The 17,410-nt window shown below is 48.4% G+C and overlaps 1 protein-coding gene across 2 annotated transcripts in view; it reads left to right on the top strand.

Moving 5' to 3' along the window:
• PARG (poly(ADP-ribose) glycohydrolase) overlaps positions 1-17,410 on the top strand; it is a 722,753-nt gene that overhangs the window by 469,348 nt on the left and 235,995 nt on the right. For both annotated transcript variants that reach the window (XM_085608405.1, XM_085608413.1), the window contains exon 12: positions 17,192-17,267. In XM_085608405.1, coding sequence (XP_085464531.1) covers positions 17,192-17,267 — 76 coding nt within the window. The remainder of the gene's footprint in view (positions 1-17,191; positions 17,268-17,410) is intronic.

The following is a 17,410-nucleotide window of genomic DNA, read 5'->3' on the forward strand; positions in this document are numbered from 1 at the left end:
CGTGAGTCCCTTGCTCACTTTGCCACTGGATTCAAGCAAGCCTGGCTGAAGACGGCTGAAATGCTAGAAACCGGTCCTAGGAAGCTTGTTTCCGGTCCAGGGAAGGCATGGCTTGGCAGTTCGGGCTGGACTGTTCCCATGAGGCACAGGGTCAGACTGATTTGCATATGGCCATGTCTGAACTGGGGTGGCAGAGTGGGCTAAAGAACGGTGATGGATCAAACCCAGATCTGTTGACTGGGTGTGAGTGTTTGATTGGTTCTGATGCTCCGTCCATCACCACTCCCTTTTGTACCGCTTTGTTCGCCATAAGTTGGCTGGGTATGCTCAGACGTGAGTCCCTTGCTCACTTTGCCACTGGATTCAAGCAAGCCTGGCTGAAGACGGCTGAAATGCTAGAAACCGGTCCTAGGAAGCTTGTTTCCGGTCCAGGGAAGGCATGGCTTGGCAGTTCGGGCTGGACTGTTCCCATGAGGCACAGGGTCAGACTGATTTGCATATGGCCATGTCTGAACTGGGGTGGCAGAGTGGGCTAAAGAACGGTGATGGATCAAACCCAGATCTGTTGACTGGGTGTGAGTGTTTGATTGGTTCTGATGCTCCGTCCATCACCACTCCCTTTTGTACCGCTTTGTTCGCCATAAGTTGGCTGGGTATGCTCAGACGTGAGTCCCTTGCTCACTTTGCCACTGGATTCAAGCAAGCCTGGCTGAAGACGGCTGAAATGCTAGAAACCGGTCCTAGGAAGCTTGTTTCCGGTCCAGGGAAGGCATGGCTTGGCAGTTCGGGCTGGACTGTTCCCATGAGGCACAGGGTCAGACTGATTTGCATATGGCCATGTCTGAACTGGGGTGGCAGAGTGGGCTAAAGAACGGTGATGGATCAAACCCAGATCTGTTGACTGGGTGTGAGTGTTTGATTGGTTCTGATGCTCCGTCCATCACCACTCCCTTTTGTACCGCTTTATTCAGGAAGCGCAGCGGACGAGCGCAGCGGGAGCGCCGTCTGCGCGCCGAAGGCGCGCCTAAGGCAAGCCCGTCTGCGCCCGTCCGCGCCAGACCGCGCCCAGAGCCCGGACCCCTGGTTCGCCCTCCCCAGGCCACCACTTACTCCAGGGACACCTTGCTGGAACTCCGAGTTCCCCTAACCCCCTCCTGCAGCAACTCGATCTCGCTCGCTGAAGGGAACTCTTGCTGTCGTTCATGCTCGTACAGTTTCCATCTAGAGCCAACGTTGAAACCCATCACCCTCAATATGGCCCTGCTTAACTGCAGATCCCTCCCAAAGCATCAAACGGAAATTAATCTGCTCCTGAAAGACTCCGACATCGAAATCCTATTCCTAACGGAAACATGGCTCGCAGCAGGATCAGAGCCAGATATCGTTCAGTCACTCCCACCGGATTACCTGATTAAATTCCACAACAGACCTGTAGGCATCGGCGGAGGAATCGCTGTTATTTACAGAGACTACTTCGCATGTCAATTCAGAGATAGTCCCATACTGGACTGCGAAAACATCCTCTTCTCAGTGAGTCGCCCACCATCGCTCACACTCTCGGGACTATTAGTTTATCGTCCCCCTGGACCAATCCGCCACTTTTGCGAGTCACTCATTGACTCTGTCTCCTCCCTGGCCTGTACTACGCCGAATTTTACGATACTGGGAGATTTAAATCTCCATCTCGACGACCCCTCCAACAAACCGGTGATGGACCTCAAAGCCGACCTAGGTTCACTCAGCCTCGAATTACTCAATAACCTCCCTACTCACATCAAAGGTCACCTGTTGGATCCCGTGTTCTCCAACCTCCCCCGTCTCACAGCTAGGCCCCCTATCCCCACTCCATGGTCAGACCACTTCTTGGTCCCATTCGAGTTACTGCTATCCACCGAACCTCTGGGGAAACCCCCTCCCCAACCCCCGGATCGCCCGTGGAAAAAACTGGACAACAGCGCCTGGGCTCAGGCTCTATCCTCCACCTCCCCCCTCCTGGACGAAGACCCGACCTTAGCAGAAACTCAGCTACAGGATTGGATCCATCAATCCCTAGATACCATTCTGCCACCCAAACCAATGCCTAGCAGGAACAAATCGACCAACTCTCCCTGGTACACCCAGGAACTCCGTTCCCTAAAAAAGAGCTGCAAAAAATTAGAACGCGCCTGGAGGAAAAATTGGTCCACAGCCTCCAAAATCGAATACAGAAGCGCTATCAAGCTCTACAAAGCCGCAATTAAATCCACCCAGGCCACCTTCTTTGAAGGAAAGATTGCGGCAGCAGCTAACTCAGCGAAGGAAACATACCGCATAGTTCGGCTCCTCACCAAAATCCAGGACCCTCCCCCCCCCTCCTGACCCTGAAGGTGTGAGATGCAATCAAATGGCCAACTTCTTCTCCGCAAAAATTGACAAAATACTCACCTCACTCCCCGCACCCTCTGCTTCTCTCCATCCTATTGCATCCTCCCTTCCGCCGGAGGCTCCCTGCCTGCGAGCCTTTGATCAGATCTCCACGGAAGCTTTTTTAGAAACCCTGAAAGCTGTAAAAAGTGGCTCTCCAGCGGACCCTGCTCCCATCAGTAAGATGAAACTGGTCGCCCCCACCATTGCCCAACCCTTCACCTATCTAATAAACGCCTCCTTCAGGAGTGGCACCGTGCCAGCCAACTGGAAAAAGGCTACGGTCAAAGCCCTCCTAAAGAAACCCCACCTGGACCCTCTAGACCCCTCCAACTTCAGGCCGATTTCACTCCTCCCAGGGATTAGTAAAGTGGCTGAACGAATAGCTAACAAACAGCTATCCTCCTTTTTGGAGTCCAATCACTTACTACGCGACTCCCAGACCGGCTTTAGACCGGGCCAAGGCACCGACACCGCCTTGCTCGCAGTTGTCGAAGAGGCGAGAGCCATCATAGACGCAGGAGGATCAGTGGCAGTGATCCTCCTCGATCTAAGTGCCGCCTTCGACACGGTGGACCATTCCATCTTGGTCCACCGGCTGAGCCAACTGGGAATCACTGACTCGGCCCTCGCATGGATTAAATCCTTCCTCGAGGGAAGATCATTCCAGGTTTCAGACGGCTTCTCCACGTCCAAACCCCTGCCTATGCAGTGTGGGGTCCCTCAGGGCTCCTCCCTTAGCCCCACACTTTTTAATGTCTATATGGCCCCCCTCGAAGACATCATCACTCCCTTCGGTGTCAAGTCAGTGATGTACGCTGACGACACCCAGTTGGTTGTGTCCATTAACCACTCCGACTCTAGCTTAGGAAACCTGGCCAGTTGCCTAGAAGGGATCTCACAATGGATGTCGGACTCTAGACTCAAGCTCAACGGCGACAAATCCGAAATCCTCCTACTGGGCAATCAACACAAATTACCCGTAAACCCTTCTTGGCCAGCCTGCATGGGCACCTACCCTACTCCCAAAACAGAAGTCAAAAGTCTAGGCATCTGGCTTGACCAGGACCTTAACTTCAAAACCCAGGCTAGGAAAACATCAGGGACTTGCTTCGGCCTAATCCGTATGGCCCGTAAGATCCTCCACCTGATCCCTTTCCATTCCAGGAAACTACTGATGCAGGGACTGGTTAACTCAAGACTTGATTATGGTAACATCCTATACTTGGGAGCCCCTGCATCAGTCACTCAAAAACTCCAGGTGGCCCAAAACGCCGCAGCTAGAGTCCTCACGGGAACTAAAGCACGGAATTCGGCGAAACCTGCCCTCAAGAGCCTACATTGGCTCCCAGTAAAAGAGCGCATTACGTTCAAAACGCTCTGCATAGCGCACAAAATTCTGCAAGATAAAGGCCCCCCAATACTCAGATCCCTGATGAAACCTCACAAAGCTAGCCGTCATCTAAGATCTGATTCACTTGTACTGGCATCCATCCCGAGAATAAAAAAGGCAAGTTCGGGCGGCCGCAGGTTCGCCTATAACGCGCCTAAACTATGGAACTCCCTCCCATTACCCATGAGGAGTGAGCAGAATTTACTAGCATTCCGAAAAAAATTTAAAACCTGGCTCTTCCCCTAAACATTTTCCTGCACCGACCCCACTGGGAATAAACTAAGTCCTCTTAGCGCTGGGATGCCCAAGGGTAGCTATGCGCTCTATAAATCCACATCCAAATCCAAATCCACTGACACAGGCCGACTGGAACCCCACACAATGCCTTACAGAGGCAGGTAGAGCACCGGTTACCACCAGACAATGGCTAATGACAGAGCAGATGTGCTATGCATAGTGACTTGGAATGTTAAGGGCCTCAATGCATACACCAAACGCTATAGAGCACAGACGTATCCCCGCAGACATGTTCTACATATTAAAACACACAAGATGATGGACGGAATGTTGCACATTGGCAAAACATTCACCCCCAGTCACAGATCTGGGTTTAATCCATCGTTATTTTGCTCACCAAGCCTCCCCAGTTCAGACATGGCCATATGCAAATCAGTCTTGACCCTTGGCAGTTCGGGCTGGACTGTTCCCATGAGGTACAGGGTCAAGACTGATTTGCATATGGCTGGGTTCAAACTGGAACGGCATGGTGAGCAAAAAAACGATGGATTTAGAACCAGATCTCTGTACTGGGGTGAATGTATGACATTGTTCTGCATTCTGTCTATCAATTGTTGTTTTTGCATTTGTCACCCCGAGTGGGAAGGGTATGCCCAGACGTGGGTCTCTTGCTCTCCATGCCACTAGAATCAAGCTATCCTGGCTGAAGAGGGGTGAAACCCGTCCTAGGATGCTTGTTTCCAGTCCAGGGAGGACCTGGCTTGGCAGTTCGGGCTGGACTGTTCCCATGAGGTACAGGGTCAAGACTGATTTGCATATGGCTGGGTTCAAACTGGAACGGCATGGTGAGCAAAAAAACGATGGATTTAGGCCCAGATCTCTGTACTGGGGTGAATGTATGACATTGTTCTGCATTCTGTCCATCAATTGCTGTTTTTGCAGACCTTCATCTATGACAATCACAGCGGCGGACATGGAAGGATTGGAAACTTTGCCCACTCAAGAAGTGCCGGTTGCAATCAAAGGCCTAACCACTGGGAAGTGATGGCTTTCCCTCCTGAATTCTACCTGGCATATACAGACATCCTTGCGGATTGCCTCCTAGAAATGTACTTGGAGCCGATGCATGGCGGGAGTCTTCCTGCCACTATGCAGGAAGCTATCATAGTGATGGTACTTAAGCCAGATAAGGGCCGAACGGCAATGGCCTCATACGGACCTCTCTCCATGTTAAATGGAGACAAGATTCTGGCTAGGGTTCTTGCAAACCGGCTTCTCCAAGATGAGGACATTAGAGCATGAAGACCAATGTGGGTTTATCCCAGGGAGGAACGCCATGATGAACCTGTGGTGCCTGCAACGTCCTCAGTTCTGTGAGGCATGCCACATTTGGTGGGTCTCTGATGGCGTTAGACGCTATATAAATGCACATGTTTTCCCCTCTTCTATCACTCTGCTATCCTGCTCAATCCAAATAACTGACTAATATCCACCACTCAAATTACTTTTATATTTCACTATACTAATTCAACACTAATCCTTTATGGGTTCCGGAGTAGCATGCTACTTGCCAAAAAAGCGCTTCAACACCCCATCAGGGGACGCAAGCGCAATATAAATGCAATTACAATACAATAATGTGGTACTGGAACAAGCAGAATGGAGTGAGGCCATGGGCACTGTGCCAAGAGGCTTTACACCTCTGTAACTAGCAAAATCATTAGGGCATCTCTCTCGTCATGCAATACCTGGCAGGATCTTTAAATGCCAGGGCAGATGAACTTGGCACGCGTTGCCAAGTGGATCACAAATGGCAGCTACACTGGCACATGGAGTTTTCCAACAATCTGAAGAACCCTGTCTAGATCTTTTCATCATCACTGGGACCATGCAGTGCCCAAGCATTTGCACGTTGGACTTTCCAATGCAATTCTCCTTCCGAGATGCCTTTTGGTTGTACAGGTGCTCGAGATGCCTGTATGCTTTCCTGCTTCTTCTGCTCCTGCTCAAAGTTGTAAAGAAACTGAGGAACGACCAGGCCCAAAGTATTCTAGTGGCTCCGTATTGGTCTAGGACAGTATGTTATCCAGAACGCTTGACTAAAAACCTCTGTTCGAGGCATATGAGCTGCAGATTATACACTGTGCATAGATCGCCATCTGGTGTTGGGCCCGGATGTTTGCAGTTTGTTTTTCCTCTTGGAAAGTCTTTGGAAGTCACGAGTTCGGTGACTCCTCCTCTGGTTCGTATTGCGCATGGGCTTCGGCTCCATCCTCAGATTGTTTTTTTCCGCCATCGGGCTCGGATGTAAAACTTCGCGCTCCGGTTCCAAACTTCCCAGTTCGCCGATCGACGCACAAATCCTCGCTCATCGAGTTTCTTCAAAGACATAAATCATCTTATTCATCTTCTCTTCGGCACTTCTTCGATTCCGGTGGTCGACGGCGGCCTTCAGGCCTATTCCGGCTCCGGTCTCGGCTGATGGAAAGAACTCCCTTCAAGAAGTGCCCTCGATGTGGGTCCAAGTTTCCCCACACCGATCTCCATGAGGTGTGCAACCTCTGCCTCTCCCCAGAACACGAGGCCTGAGACTGTCCCGCCTGCAAGTCTTTTCGCTCAAAAAAGACCATTCGAGATCGACGGGCTAGACGCAACATGGCACACTCCTCGACCTCCGCTCCAGTCGACATCTTCGGAGACGACGTCGAAGCTCCGGGACAGCAGGACCAGGAGGACGACGACCTAGTCAGCGCTTCCGAGGCCGACGACTCAGATGTGGAGGACATCACTCCGGCGCAGCGGGTCGTGAGTACAATTCCCCCTCCCACGCCGATTCCGAAAAAGGCTTCGGTCACACCTTCGCCTCCGGGCCTAGGCAAGACCAAGGACACTGCTTCTCACACCCCACCTTCGGGCCTGGTAAAGAAGCTTTCTAAGCCTTCCGGCAGCTCGGGCTCGAGCCAGCCGACCACCGGTGCCGAGAAACACCCTTCGGCACCGAAGAAAAAATCGGCCTCCACCTCCACACCGAATCAGACACCGAAGCCTTCGGGGTCGAAACCTGCCACTCCGGCGCCCACAAAACATCACAAGACCCTCGGCACCGACACTCCCATGCCAAGAACCTCTTTGGCACCGACCAAAAAAACGGAGGTTCCAAGGAAGCACGGCTTCGATAAGCCTAAAAAGCCGTCGGCACCGAAACCTTCGACGCCGACCGAACAACCAGTGTCACGGGAGCTTTTTACACCGGATCCTTTGCAAAAAACTCTCACCAAAGATCCAAAGACTGGACACTTGACATTGTCTTCTAAAAAGAGGCACTTGGACAAGCCAGCTCCTCCTCCACCTCCAAAGAGGAAGGACATTGCTACCTCTCCTTTCAGGGTGCCTTCACCTCCTCCTCCTCCTCCTCCACCCTCTCCACCTCCACCTCCTCCACCTGATCGTTCCCCCACCTTGTCTCCTGTCCCAGACGATTTGGGGGACCCTTACTATGATCCAGCAGATGGGCCACAAGATCCCACCCCTACTGGATCTCCAGACCCATGGGATGATTATAACAATCCGGACATCCCAGATGTCCCACAGGATGACCTTTATCCATCTAGACTGAATTCCGGTTCCTTCACCAGTGGAAGGTGTATCCCAGTATGCACTCTTATTACTTCAAACTGTAATAAATTAAACCACGAATGTCTGTAGATCAGTAAACTGTTTTATTTCACAGTTTTCAATTGATTTTGTTGCTTCCAAAATTATTCATAAATTTCATAATTCAGGTTTGTTAAGAACCTCTTCTTGTGAATAAATTCCAATATTGTAAACATGATTCCATGTAGTAAATGTGAATATTTGGGTTACAGGGATGAATCCCAATGCATTTCGGGGTCTCCCTTCGTCAGGGGATTCTCCCTATAAACAAAATGACCATGTATTAATAATATTCACGCTAGAATATAACGAGAGTAAAAGCTGATAGCATAACAACAGAGCCAGAGTTTTTACGTGAACAATCACCAATTGCCACGGATCTAGTACGGTGTAGACGCAAATGATATCTGATTCAGTGAACGTAAATTCCTGAAACATTCCCAGTGCTCGTTGAGTGAACTGTAAAACAACTAAAAAACATGTGAAGTGAAAGTCTACGGAGTGCCGGTAAATGGTTATTGCCGTGTGCCGTATGTGTCTTAACCACGGGTTCAGTGCGAGTCCTTTAAAAGATGTGCCAATTAATTCGAGAGCGTGTTAAAAGATTCCGGTTTAATAACTGGTTATGCCTACGTGAGTGACTCGTACGTCCATTAAACTGATTGTGATTAAAAAGAATCTTATCGTGTATTGTCTCATATGTGCCGCTGCGGTGCATACCTGTGCAAAACCCGTTTCTCGATCGTAGCGATTCCGCGTCCCGTAACCGTTGAGATCAGCTGTGTTCCTAGTGTGCCCCGGAAGTAAATATACACATGCGAGAAAAGAACATGCAAGATAAAGAAGAAAGACTCGAACCCAAACTTAGTGATACGGGTGAATGTCTACAACGTAAAGTTGTGATAACTTAATAAACAAAAAAAATTAAAGAATGTTTGTTGGATTAAAAAACAATGAATTGCGAAACACCATCATCAGGATAAAGAAGAAAGACTCGAACCCAAACTTAGCGATACGGGTGAATGTCTACAGCGTAAAGTTGTGATGACTCAATAAACAAAAAAAATTATTAAAGAATGTTTGTTGGATTAAAAAAACAATGAATTGCGAAATACCATCATCAGAAAATGCATTCCAAATCTGAAAACATTAAATGCAGTCTGTTATTCACAAATGCACACCTGCATGTTGATACGTTATTACAGATAACAATTATATTCCACCCGGTCATTCAGACCCTTCGGGTGTAGTGAATCCAATGCAAAAATCCAATACAGTTCTCTTTGCAACAGAAATTTCTTGTTGTCTCTGCCCGTTTGTACTGGCACCTGTTCCAAAATTAGAAATCGGAGTTGACTAATGTTATGTGATAATCTGTTGAAATGTGTGGCAATGACCGATTTCGGATTATTGATTCTTATGTTACTTTTATGCTCTGTCAAACGGGTTTTAATTTTTCGTTCCGTTTTTCCCACGTAGGTTAACCCACATGGGCACTTAAGTAAGTACACAACAAAACTTGAGTCGCATGTCGCTGTCACACGCAATTTGATGGGAGTTCCTTGTGTTGGATGAGTCAATGTTGTTCCTTTAATTAGAAGGAGTGCGACTGACACACAACTTTAATCTTTATCCATCTAGGCCATCCCCTCCTGAAGATTTCTTGGGTTTTCACCACTTGTTACAACGGGCGGCACACTACCACGGGGTGGAGTTACACACAGACCCAGTGGAGGGAGATTTTCTCTTAGACACCTTTGACGATACACATAGGTCCACTGCCATTCTACCTATGTTAAAGGGCGTAATTAAACATGCCCCTGAGGTTTTTAAAGACCCAGTCAGGGCCAGGGTCCTAAACCCTCGGATAGAGGAAAAATACAAAGCCGCACCGACAGACCCTTCTTACATCAAAGGCCCTGCACCCTTAGACTCCCTAGTGGTGTCTACAGCTAGGAAGCGCTCAAATTCTCAGGCGTCAGGCGAGGCGCCCCCACCTGACAAAGAATCCAAGATCCTAGATGCGTCAGGGAAGCGCACTGCGTCACAAGCGGCCAATATCTGGCGTATTGCCAATACGTAAGCATTGTTGGCCCGTTACGACAGGGCGCATTACGATGAGCTAGAGACCATCATGCACCATCTCCCTGAAAAGTACAAGACTAGGGCTAATGAACTTATTCAAGAGGGGAAAACCTCCATAAGATGTGCCCTAGCTGCAGCAGATACAGCCTCCAGGGCCATAAACACCAATGTCCTTCTCCGTCGCCATAGCTGGCTCAGGGTTTCAGGGTTTAAACCGGAGGTACAGGCCTCCCCTTCGACCAAGACCATCTCTTTGGCCCTAAGGTAGACGAAGCCCTCGAAAAAATGAAGAAAGATACAGACACGGCGAAATCTATGGGAGCCCTTCAGACACAGCCTCCCAGGCGATCCTTTCGCCGTTCTTCCTTTCGGGGCACGGGCAGAGGCTACTCCTCGGACAGTGCGTTCACGTCCTATAAATCCCCCCCTCAATCTACCTTCACAAAAGGTTATCAAAGAGGCGGATACAGAGACAATAATAATAAGGGCAGAGGCAAAACAAATACCGCCCGCTCTGCCACGCCTCCTGCCCAATGACTTTCCCCCGCTCCCTCCAGACCATTCCACTCCGGTCGGAGGCAGACTACAATCTTTACTGCATGTCTGGGAGACAATCACCTCAGACAGATGGGTGACACAAATTATTCAGTCAGGGTATTGCCTGGAATTAACATCAACACCCCCCAACATTCCACCCAGGCACCACCCTATGTCGCAAGAACATACTGCGCTGCTAACACAAGAGGTGATCTCTCTCCTGCAAAAAGGAGCAATAGAGCAGGTCCCCATAAATCAACAAAATTTAGGGGTCTACTCCCTGTACTTTCTAATTCCAAAGACAGACGAGACCCTACGACCTATCTTAGATCTCAGACCTCTCAACACCTACATTCACTCAGACCATTTTCACATGGTAACCCTTCAACAGGTTCTTCCACTTCTCTCCCAGAACGATTTTCCTCACCACTCTGGACTTAAAAGACGCGTACTTTCACATCCCAGTACACCAGTCTCACAGAAAGTACCTCAGGTTTGTGGTAGACGGACAACACTACCAGTTCAAGGTGCTCCCGTTCGGGGTAACAACAGCACCAAGGGTTTTCACCAAGTGCCTGGCAGTAGTGGCTGCACACCTCAGAAGACAGCACATTCACGTCTTCCCTTATCTGGACGATTGGCTGATAAAAGCCACGTCCTACCAACAATGTGGCCGACATACAGCCGCTACAGTCCAACTGCTTCACCAGCTAGGTTTCACGGTAAACCATCAAAAATCCCACCTGGTGCCATCACACACAAAACAGTATCTCGGCGCCACTATAGACACCTCAAAAGCCATAGCCTATCCCAATCCTGCCAGAATTGCAAAGATACAGGCGCTGCGTCAAAAATTCCTATCTCAACACTCTCTCCCAGCAAGAGTGTTTATGCAGCTCATAGGGATGATGGCCTCTTGCATCTTTATAGTGCCGCATGCAAGACTCCAAATGCGTCCACTCCAAGAGTGCTTGGCGCGCCAGTGGAACCAGGCCCAGGGACAACTGACAGATCTGGTGTTGGTAGACGGTCGCACCCATCGCTCTCTGCAGTGGTGGAACACCACAAATCTTTCCAAAGGTCGACCGTTCCTGGATCCGGTCCCACAAATAATCCTAACAGCAGATGCATCGCTCTCCGGCTGGGGAGCTCATCTGTTACATCTCACAGCACAGGGCACGTGGACGCCGCAACAGAAGTTACTCCACATCAACCATCTGGAGTTACTGGCGATTTTCCTCGCCCTAAAATCCTTCCAGGCGCAGATTTCAGGCAAGGCAGTCCTCATGCGCACAGACAACATGACTGCCATGTACTACATTCAAAAACAGGGGGGCACACACTCTCCACAGCTCTCTCAGTTAGCACAGAGCATATGGAGATGGGCAATTCCACAAAAGATTTTCCTCCTAGCCCAACACGTCCCAGGAGTACAAAACACCGTGGCAGATCTGCTCAGCAGGCAGACACAGCAGATCCACAAGTGGGAACTTCACCCACAAGTTCTTCACCCGTTCTTTCAGAAGTGGGGGCATCCACACATAGACCTATTCGCCACCCACGAAAACAAAAAATGCCCAAGCTTCGCCGCCAGATATCCACACCCATTGTCCAAAGGCAATGCGATATGGATGAACTGGTCAAACAAATTTGCATACGCTTTTCCACCTCTCCCACTAATTCCATTAGTGGTGCGAAAGCTACAGCAGCATTCCCTAACTCTGAACCTGGTAGCTCCAACATGGGCCAGACAACCGTGGTACACCACACTGCTGGAACTCTCAGTAGTACCACATCAAAAGCTACGCCTCTCGCCATGTCTCCTAACCCAGAACCATGGAGAGATCGGGCACAGAGACCCAGCTCAACTTAACCTTGCGATCTGGCTCCTGAGGTCCTAGAATTTGGATACCTTAACCTTCCCCCTGATTGCATGAACATTATCGGGGAAGCTAGACGCCTACTAGGGCGTGCTATGCGGCAAAGTGGAAACGTTTTGTTGTTTACTGCCACAACAATACAATCGATCCTTTAAATGTATCCATACAGCACATTATATGTTATCTACTCCATTTACAAAGGTGTAACCTAGCATATACTTCCATTCGCTTACACCTCGCTGCAATTGCTGCCTATTTACAAAATAGGCAGCACCTCTCACTTTTCAAAGTGCCTGCCATCAAGGCCTTTATGGAAGGCCTCAAAAGAGTAATTCCACCCAGAGTGCCACCCTCACCTGTTTGGAACGTGAATATAGTTCTCACACGGTTAATGGGACCCCCTTTCGAACCATTACATAACTGTGAGCTGCAATTTCTCACATGGAAAACAGCTTTTCTAGTGGCCATCACTTCCCTCAGAAGAGTTAGTGAAATACAGGCGTTCACTATACAGGAACCTTTCCTTCAGATGCATCACAACAAGGTTGTACTCCGCACCAATCCCAAATTTCTACCCAAAGTCATTTCTCCATTCCATTTAAACCAGTCGGTAGAATTGCCAGTCTTTTTCTCGCAACCCCAAACAGTTGCGGAAAGAGCCTTACACACACTGGATGTTAAAAGGGCTTTACTTTATTACATCCAGAGAACACAACCTTTCAGAAAAACCAAACAGTTATTTGTTTCCTTCTCCCCACCACACAAAGGCAACCCTATTTCCAAATCAGGGATAGCTAGGTGGATTGTAAAATGCATACAGATTTGCTACCAAAAAGCAAAACGAACGCTATCGGTTCCCCCTAAAGCCCACTCTACAAGGAAGATAGGGGCTTCTATGGCTTTCCTAGGGAACATACCACTAGATGACATCTGCAAAGCAGCGACATGGTCAACAACGCACACCTTCACAAATCATTACTGTGTAGATGTGCAAACCAAGCAACAGGCTAGTGTGGGCCAAGCTGTACTAAAAACACTGTTTCAAACAACTGCAACGGATACCGGTGGTCGCCGCTAGGGTTGGGTACTGCTATGTAATCTATGCACAGTGTATAATCTGCAGCTCATATGCCTCGAACGGAATATGCTACTTACCAGTATGCATCTGTTCTTGGCACGTAGAGCTGCAGATCTATACACGCCCACCCGCCTCCCCGGCTACCTGTATCCGTTCCAGTCTTATCCTATTTAGATACAATACACATGGGTTTCTTTACTGTTACTACTACGCTCCATCTTTCCCTGCTGGCGAAAAACAATCTGAGGATGGAGCCGAAGCCCATGCGCAATACGAACCAGAGGAGGAGTCACCGAACTCGTGACTTCCAAAGACTTTCCAAGAGGAAAAACAAACTGCAAACATCCGGGCCCAACACCAGATGGCGATTTATGCACAGTGTATAGATCTGCAGCTCTACATGCCAAGAACAGATGCATACTGGTAAGTAGCATATTCCTTCTTTTGATCTGGTAGCCTCTTTGGGGTAATATCTTATTGCAGCAGCAGGGCAGGGTCCTACAACTGAACCTGTAGAACTTAGACCCCATAACTTTGAGATTGAGTGGTGACAATTCACTGCCTTTAATCTTCCTCCCAAGGTAGTAAATATCATTCTTGTAGCCAGGCGTCCCTCAAGGACAAGCACCTATGCAGGATGCTGGGAGAGGTTTATTGTTTAATGTTATTCTAGGCATACCCAACCCTTACAAGCCCAATTGTCTGAAGTTCCTTTTTTTCCTGGTGTCTCATCTAGCTAGGTTTTACTGCAGCAACAGTTGAAGGTTATTTGCCTGCCTTATCAGCCTTTCTACAGTTGCTTGAGCAACCGTCTTTGATGTGATTTTTGAAAGGGCTAATCCCCACATTCCCACCCAGATAATTTGTGTGAGGCCCCAATGTAACCTCAGTCTGGTTCTTCCATTCTTAATGTGCACTCCATTTGAGTCTTTGTATGGTCGCTCTCTGAGATTGCTCATATTGAAGACCGAGTTCTTCAGTGCGGTCACGTCAGCTCGCCGCGTTAGTGAGCTGCAATTGCTTGCTGTGCAGCATTCATGCATAAACTTTTTTCCAGACAAATTGTCACTATGGGCCAAGTCAGCATTCCTTTCAAAGGATGTTATGCCTTTTCACCTTGGGCAGTCCATAACCCTGCCAACATACTTCACTCCTCATATATCCAAGGAGAAAGAGAATTTGTTGTCTAAACCCAAAGAGGGCTCTGAATTTCTGTATCAATCACACCAAGGATCAGTGGGTGGACGATTAACTCTTCGTGGGTTTCTCTGGGACAAAGAAGAGGATTAAAGAAACTGACTATCTCCTGAAGGAGTGTTCTTTGTATAAAGATGTGCTATAATCCAGCCAAGAAACAGCCTACGGAAGGCCTGTCGGCTCATTCCAACAGAGCCAAAGCTGCTACTACCGCTCTGGCTTGTGGAGTGCCTATTTTGGGTATCTGCAGGCTGTGACATGGTTGTTGATTCACAGGTTCATGAATCACTATTGGCTGGATAGCCAAGTCCAGACAGAGGGGCATTTTCCCATTCGGACCTGTAGGACTCTCTGGTCTGAGCCATTCCCCAGCCTCACCGTCGAGGGAGGCACTGCTTCAGTATCTATTCACAAGGAGAGGAACCTGCAATTAGAAGTATTCATCAAAGGAACATGTTATTTGCCTTCAGTAACACTCTTGATGGTGGATACTCTATCTAACCACAGATTCCTCACCGACCCACCCTCCTCCCCATCCTGCGTAAATGACTCCTCCTTATACATTTAAAAATGATTGCAACTTGAAGTACTGCACAAAGGCACAATCTGATTCCTAAAGGCTCCGCGCCCACTGGACAGATATCAGAAATAAACTGACATCGATACGCGGCGGTGGCAGTTATTTTGTGGCCCAGACATATGAAAGAAGCACATTAGTGATAGATTCCTTACCTTAGAATTACCACCGGGCATCAGACTGGATCTGGAAAGTTTTCGTCAGCAGTACCCCTGCACTTCAAAAGGTGGCGTCGTGCTGCTCCACGTCCGAAGATGAAGAAGATCAGGTGCAACCGGGCCCAAGTCTTTCTTGTGGCTCCGGACTGGGCTCAAAGAGTTTGGTATCCCGAGCTTCTCAGTATGACTATCGATCCCGCGATCCAACTGCCTCTTCGGGAGGATCTTCTGTCGCAGCAGCAGGGGACGGTCCTCCACCCCTCCTCCTCCTGGCTCCTCATCCACCTCTTTGCATGGATATTGAGCGGCGACAGTTGATCCCTTTCGACTTGCCTCCTGAAGTCTGTGATGTCATTCTGGCAGCCAGGCGTCCCTCCACTAAGTTGGTATACACCTGCAGGTAGAACAAATTTGTGGCATAGTGTACAGCAAAGGCTGTGGATCCCCTTTCTGCCCCTCTTTCAGAAGTCCTTTTGTTTCTTCTTTCTTTGGCCCAGCAGGGCTCTGCTCTGGGCACTATCAAGGGCTACCTTTCTGGTATTTCGGCCTTTCTCAGGCTCCCTGATCAGCCCTCTCTTTTTAACTCCCCTGTTGTTAATAGATTCCTCAAAGGCATTACTCATCTTTTACCTCCTTTTTCCTTCGTAATGCCACAGTGGGACTTGAACCTGGTTCTCACATATTTAATGTGCGCTCCGTTTGAGCCTCTTCACAACTGTCCTCTTCGTTTGTTAACTTGGAACACTGCTTTCCTGGTTGCCATCACCTCTGCTAGGAGAGTGATTGAGCTCCAGGCTCTTTCTTTTAAACCTCAGTTTTTGTCTGTCCATCTGGATAAGGTTGTGTTCAGGACATGTCCATCCTTTCTGCCAAAGTTTTTCACCACGCCACCCATCCTCCCCGTTCTGCGAACTGATTTCTAGGGTTAAGATCATCCCTTTCAGGGCCCTAGTTCAATGCACCAGAGGTCAGTATCTTGCATGGCTCTGCGTTCCTTGCGCGGAAAGTCGTGTACAGAACGGACGTCAGCGTGCCGGGCGGCGTCTAAGTAGCTGCCGCAACGTCATCCCGGCAACCACAACGCCAACGACAGACTCGGAGCTGCACGACGCCACCTTCCGATGCTTAGGGTACTGCTGCCAAAAACATTTTGGATCCAGTCTGACGCCAGGGGTAATTCTAAGGTAATGAATCTAGCACTAACTAATGTTTCTTACAACTATATCGTTACCGAAGGTAAGTAATTTGTTCATCACTTCTGGGCAGGAAAGGTCTGACTCAACCCCACAACACCACCTACTGTTTTGTGAGGGAATTGCTGAGAAATATCTCCAGATCCGGTCTGGCACCTGGGGTTATTCACAAGGTGAAGAATCTTCAATTAGGTAGAATATCCAACAGTAAGAAAATTACTGAGCTAAGTAACTTGTTCTTTAAGGGCAGAAGAAGGAAAATGATTGAAGACAAACTGGGTAGAAAATGCTTTTTTTATTGTTTGATGACAAGGCAACCAAAGAAGTGGCTGTTTTGATAGAAAGAAAGCTACCCTTTTCAATCAGATTCTGCCTTAGAGATGTTTATGGTCCGTATGAATAATTGGTTGCTCCATGGATGGACAAGGCATAGCTTCTATCTTTATTATTGGCCTAAATTAGGCACCGGTTCCAGGAAGTACATTTGTTGCAGGTAATACCACACCTGTGGGCAAGATAAAAATAAGCCGAGAATGGTTAACAAGAAACGGAGCTTTTATCACATCAGAAGCAGGCAGTAAAATGCTTAGAGAGAGTGTTTTTTTGCGTTATGTTTACTTTAGATATTGACATCTTGCCGAATACCAATTGCGAGAGAGATGGTCTTCACTCAGTGGCAATACTGAATATAGAAGATAATGTCTTTATTTTTTGTCTGGGTGTTCAATACGTTATTGAGTTAGGTTCCGATTTGCATACTGCCATATATGTGACCCAGTCTAATATTGTTTTTTATTAGTTCACAAAAGAAGTTGACAAGAATTCATGTCACCTTTGAGGGCACCATTGAAGACAACGGGCATGGCATGCTGCAGGTAGGTGTCAAGGAAGAATGCATTTGATTAAGATTCAGTGCCCCAGCCATTACTTTTAAGACATGCTGTGTATGTGTTACCTGTCTTGGGTGGGGCCAGGGTACACACCGTGTGGCTAATACATTTTATTTTGGAGTAGTAGG

Source organism: Triturus cristatus, chromosome 1_2, assembly GCF_964204655.1.
Source record: "Triturus cristatus chromosome 1_2, aTriCri1.1, whole genome shotgun sequence".
NCBI classification, from domain to species: Eukaryota; Metazoa; Chordata; class Amphibia; order Caudata; family Salamandridae; genus Triturus; species Triturus cristatus.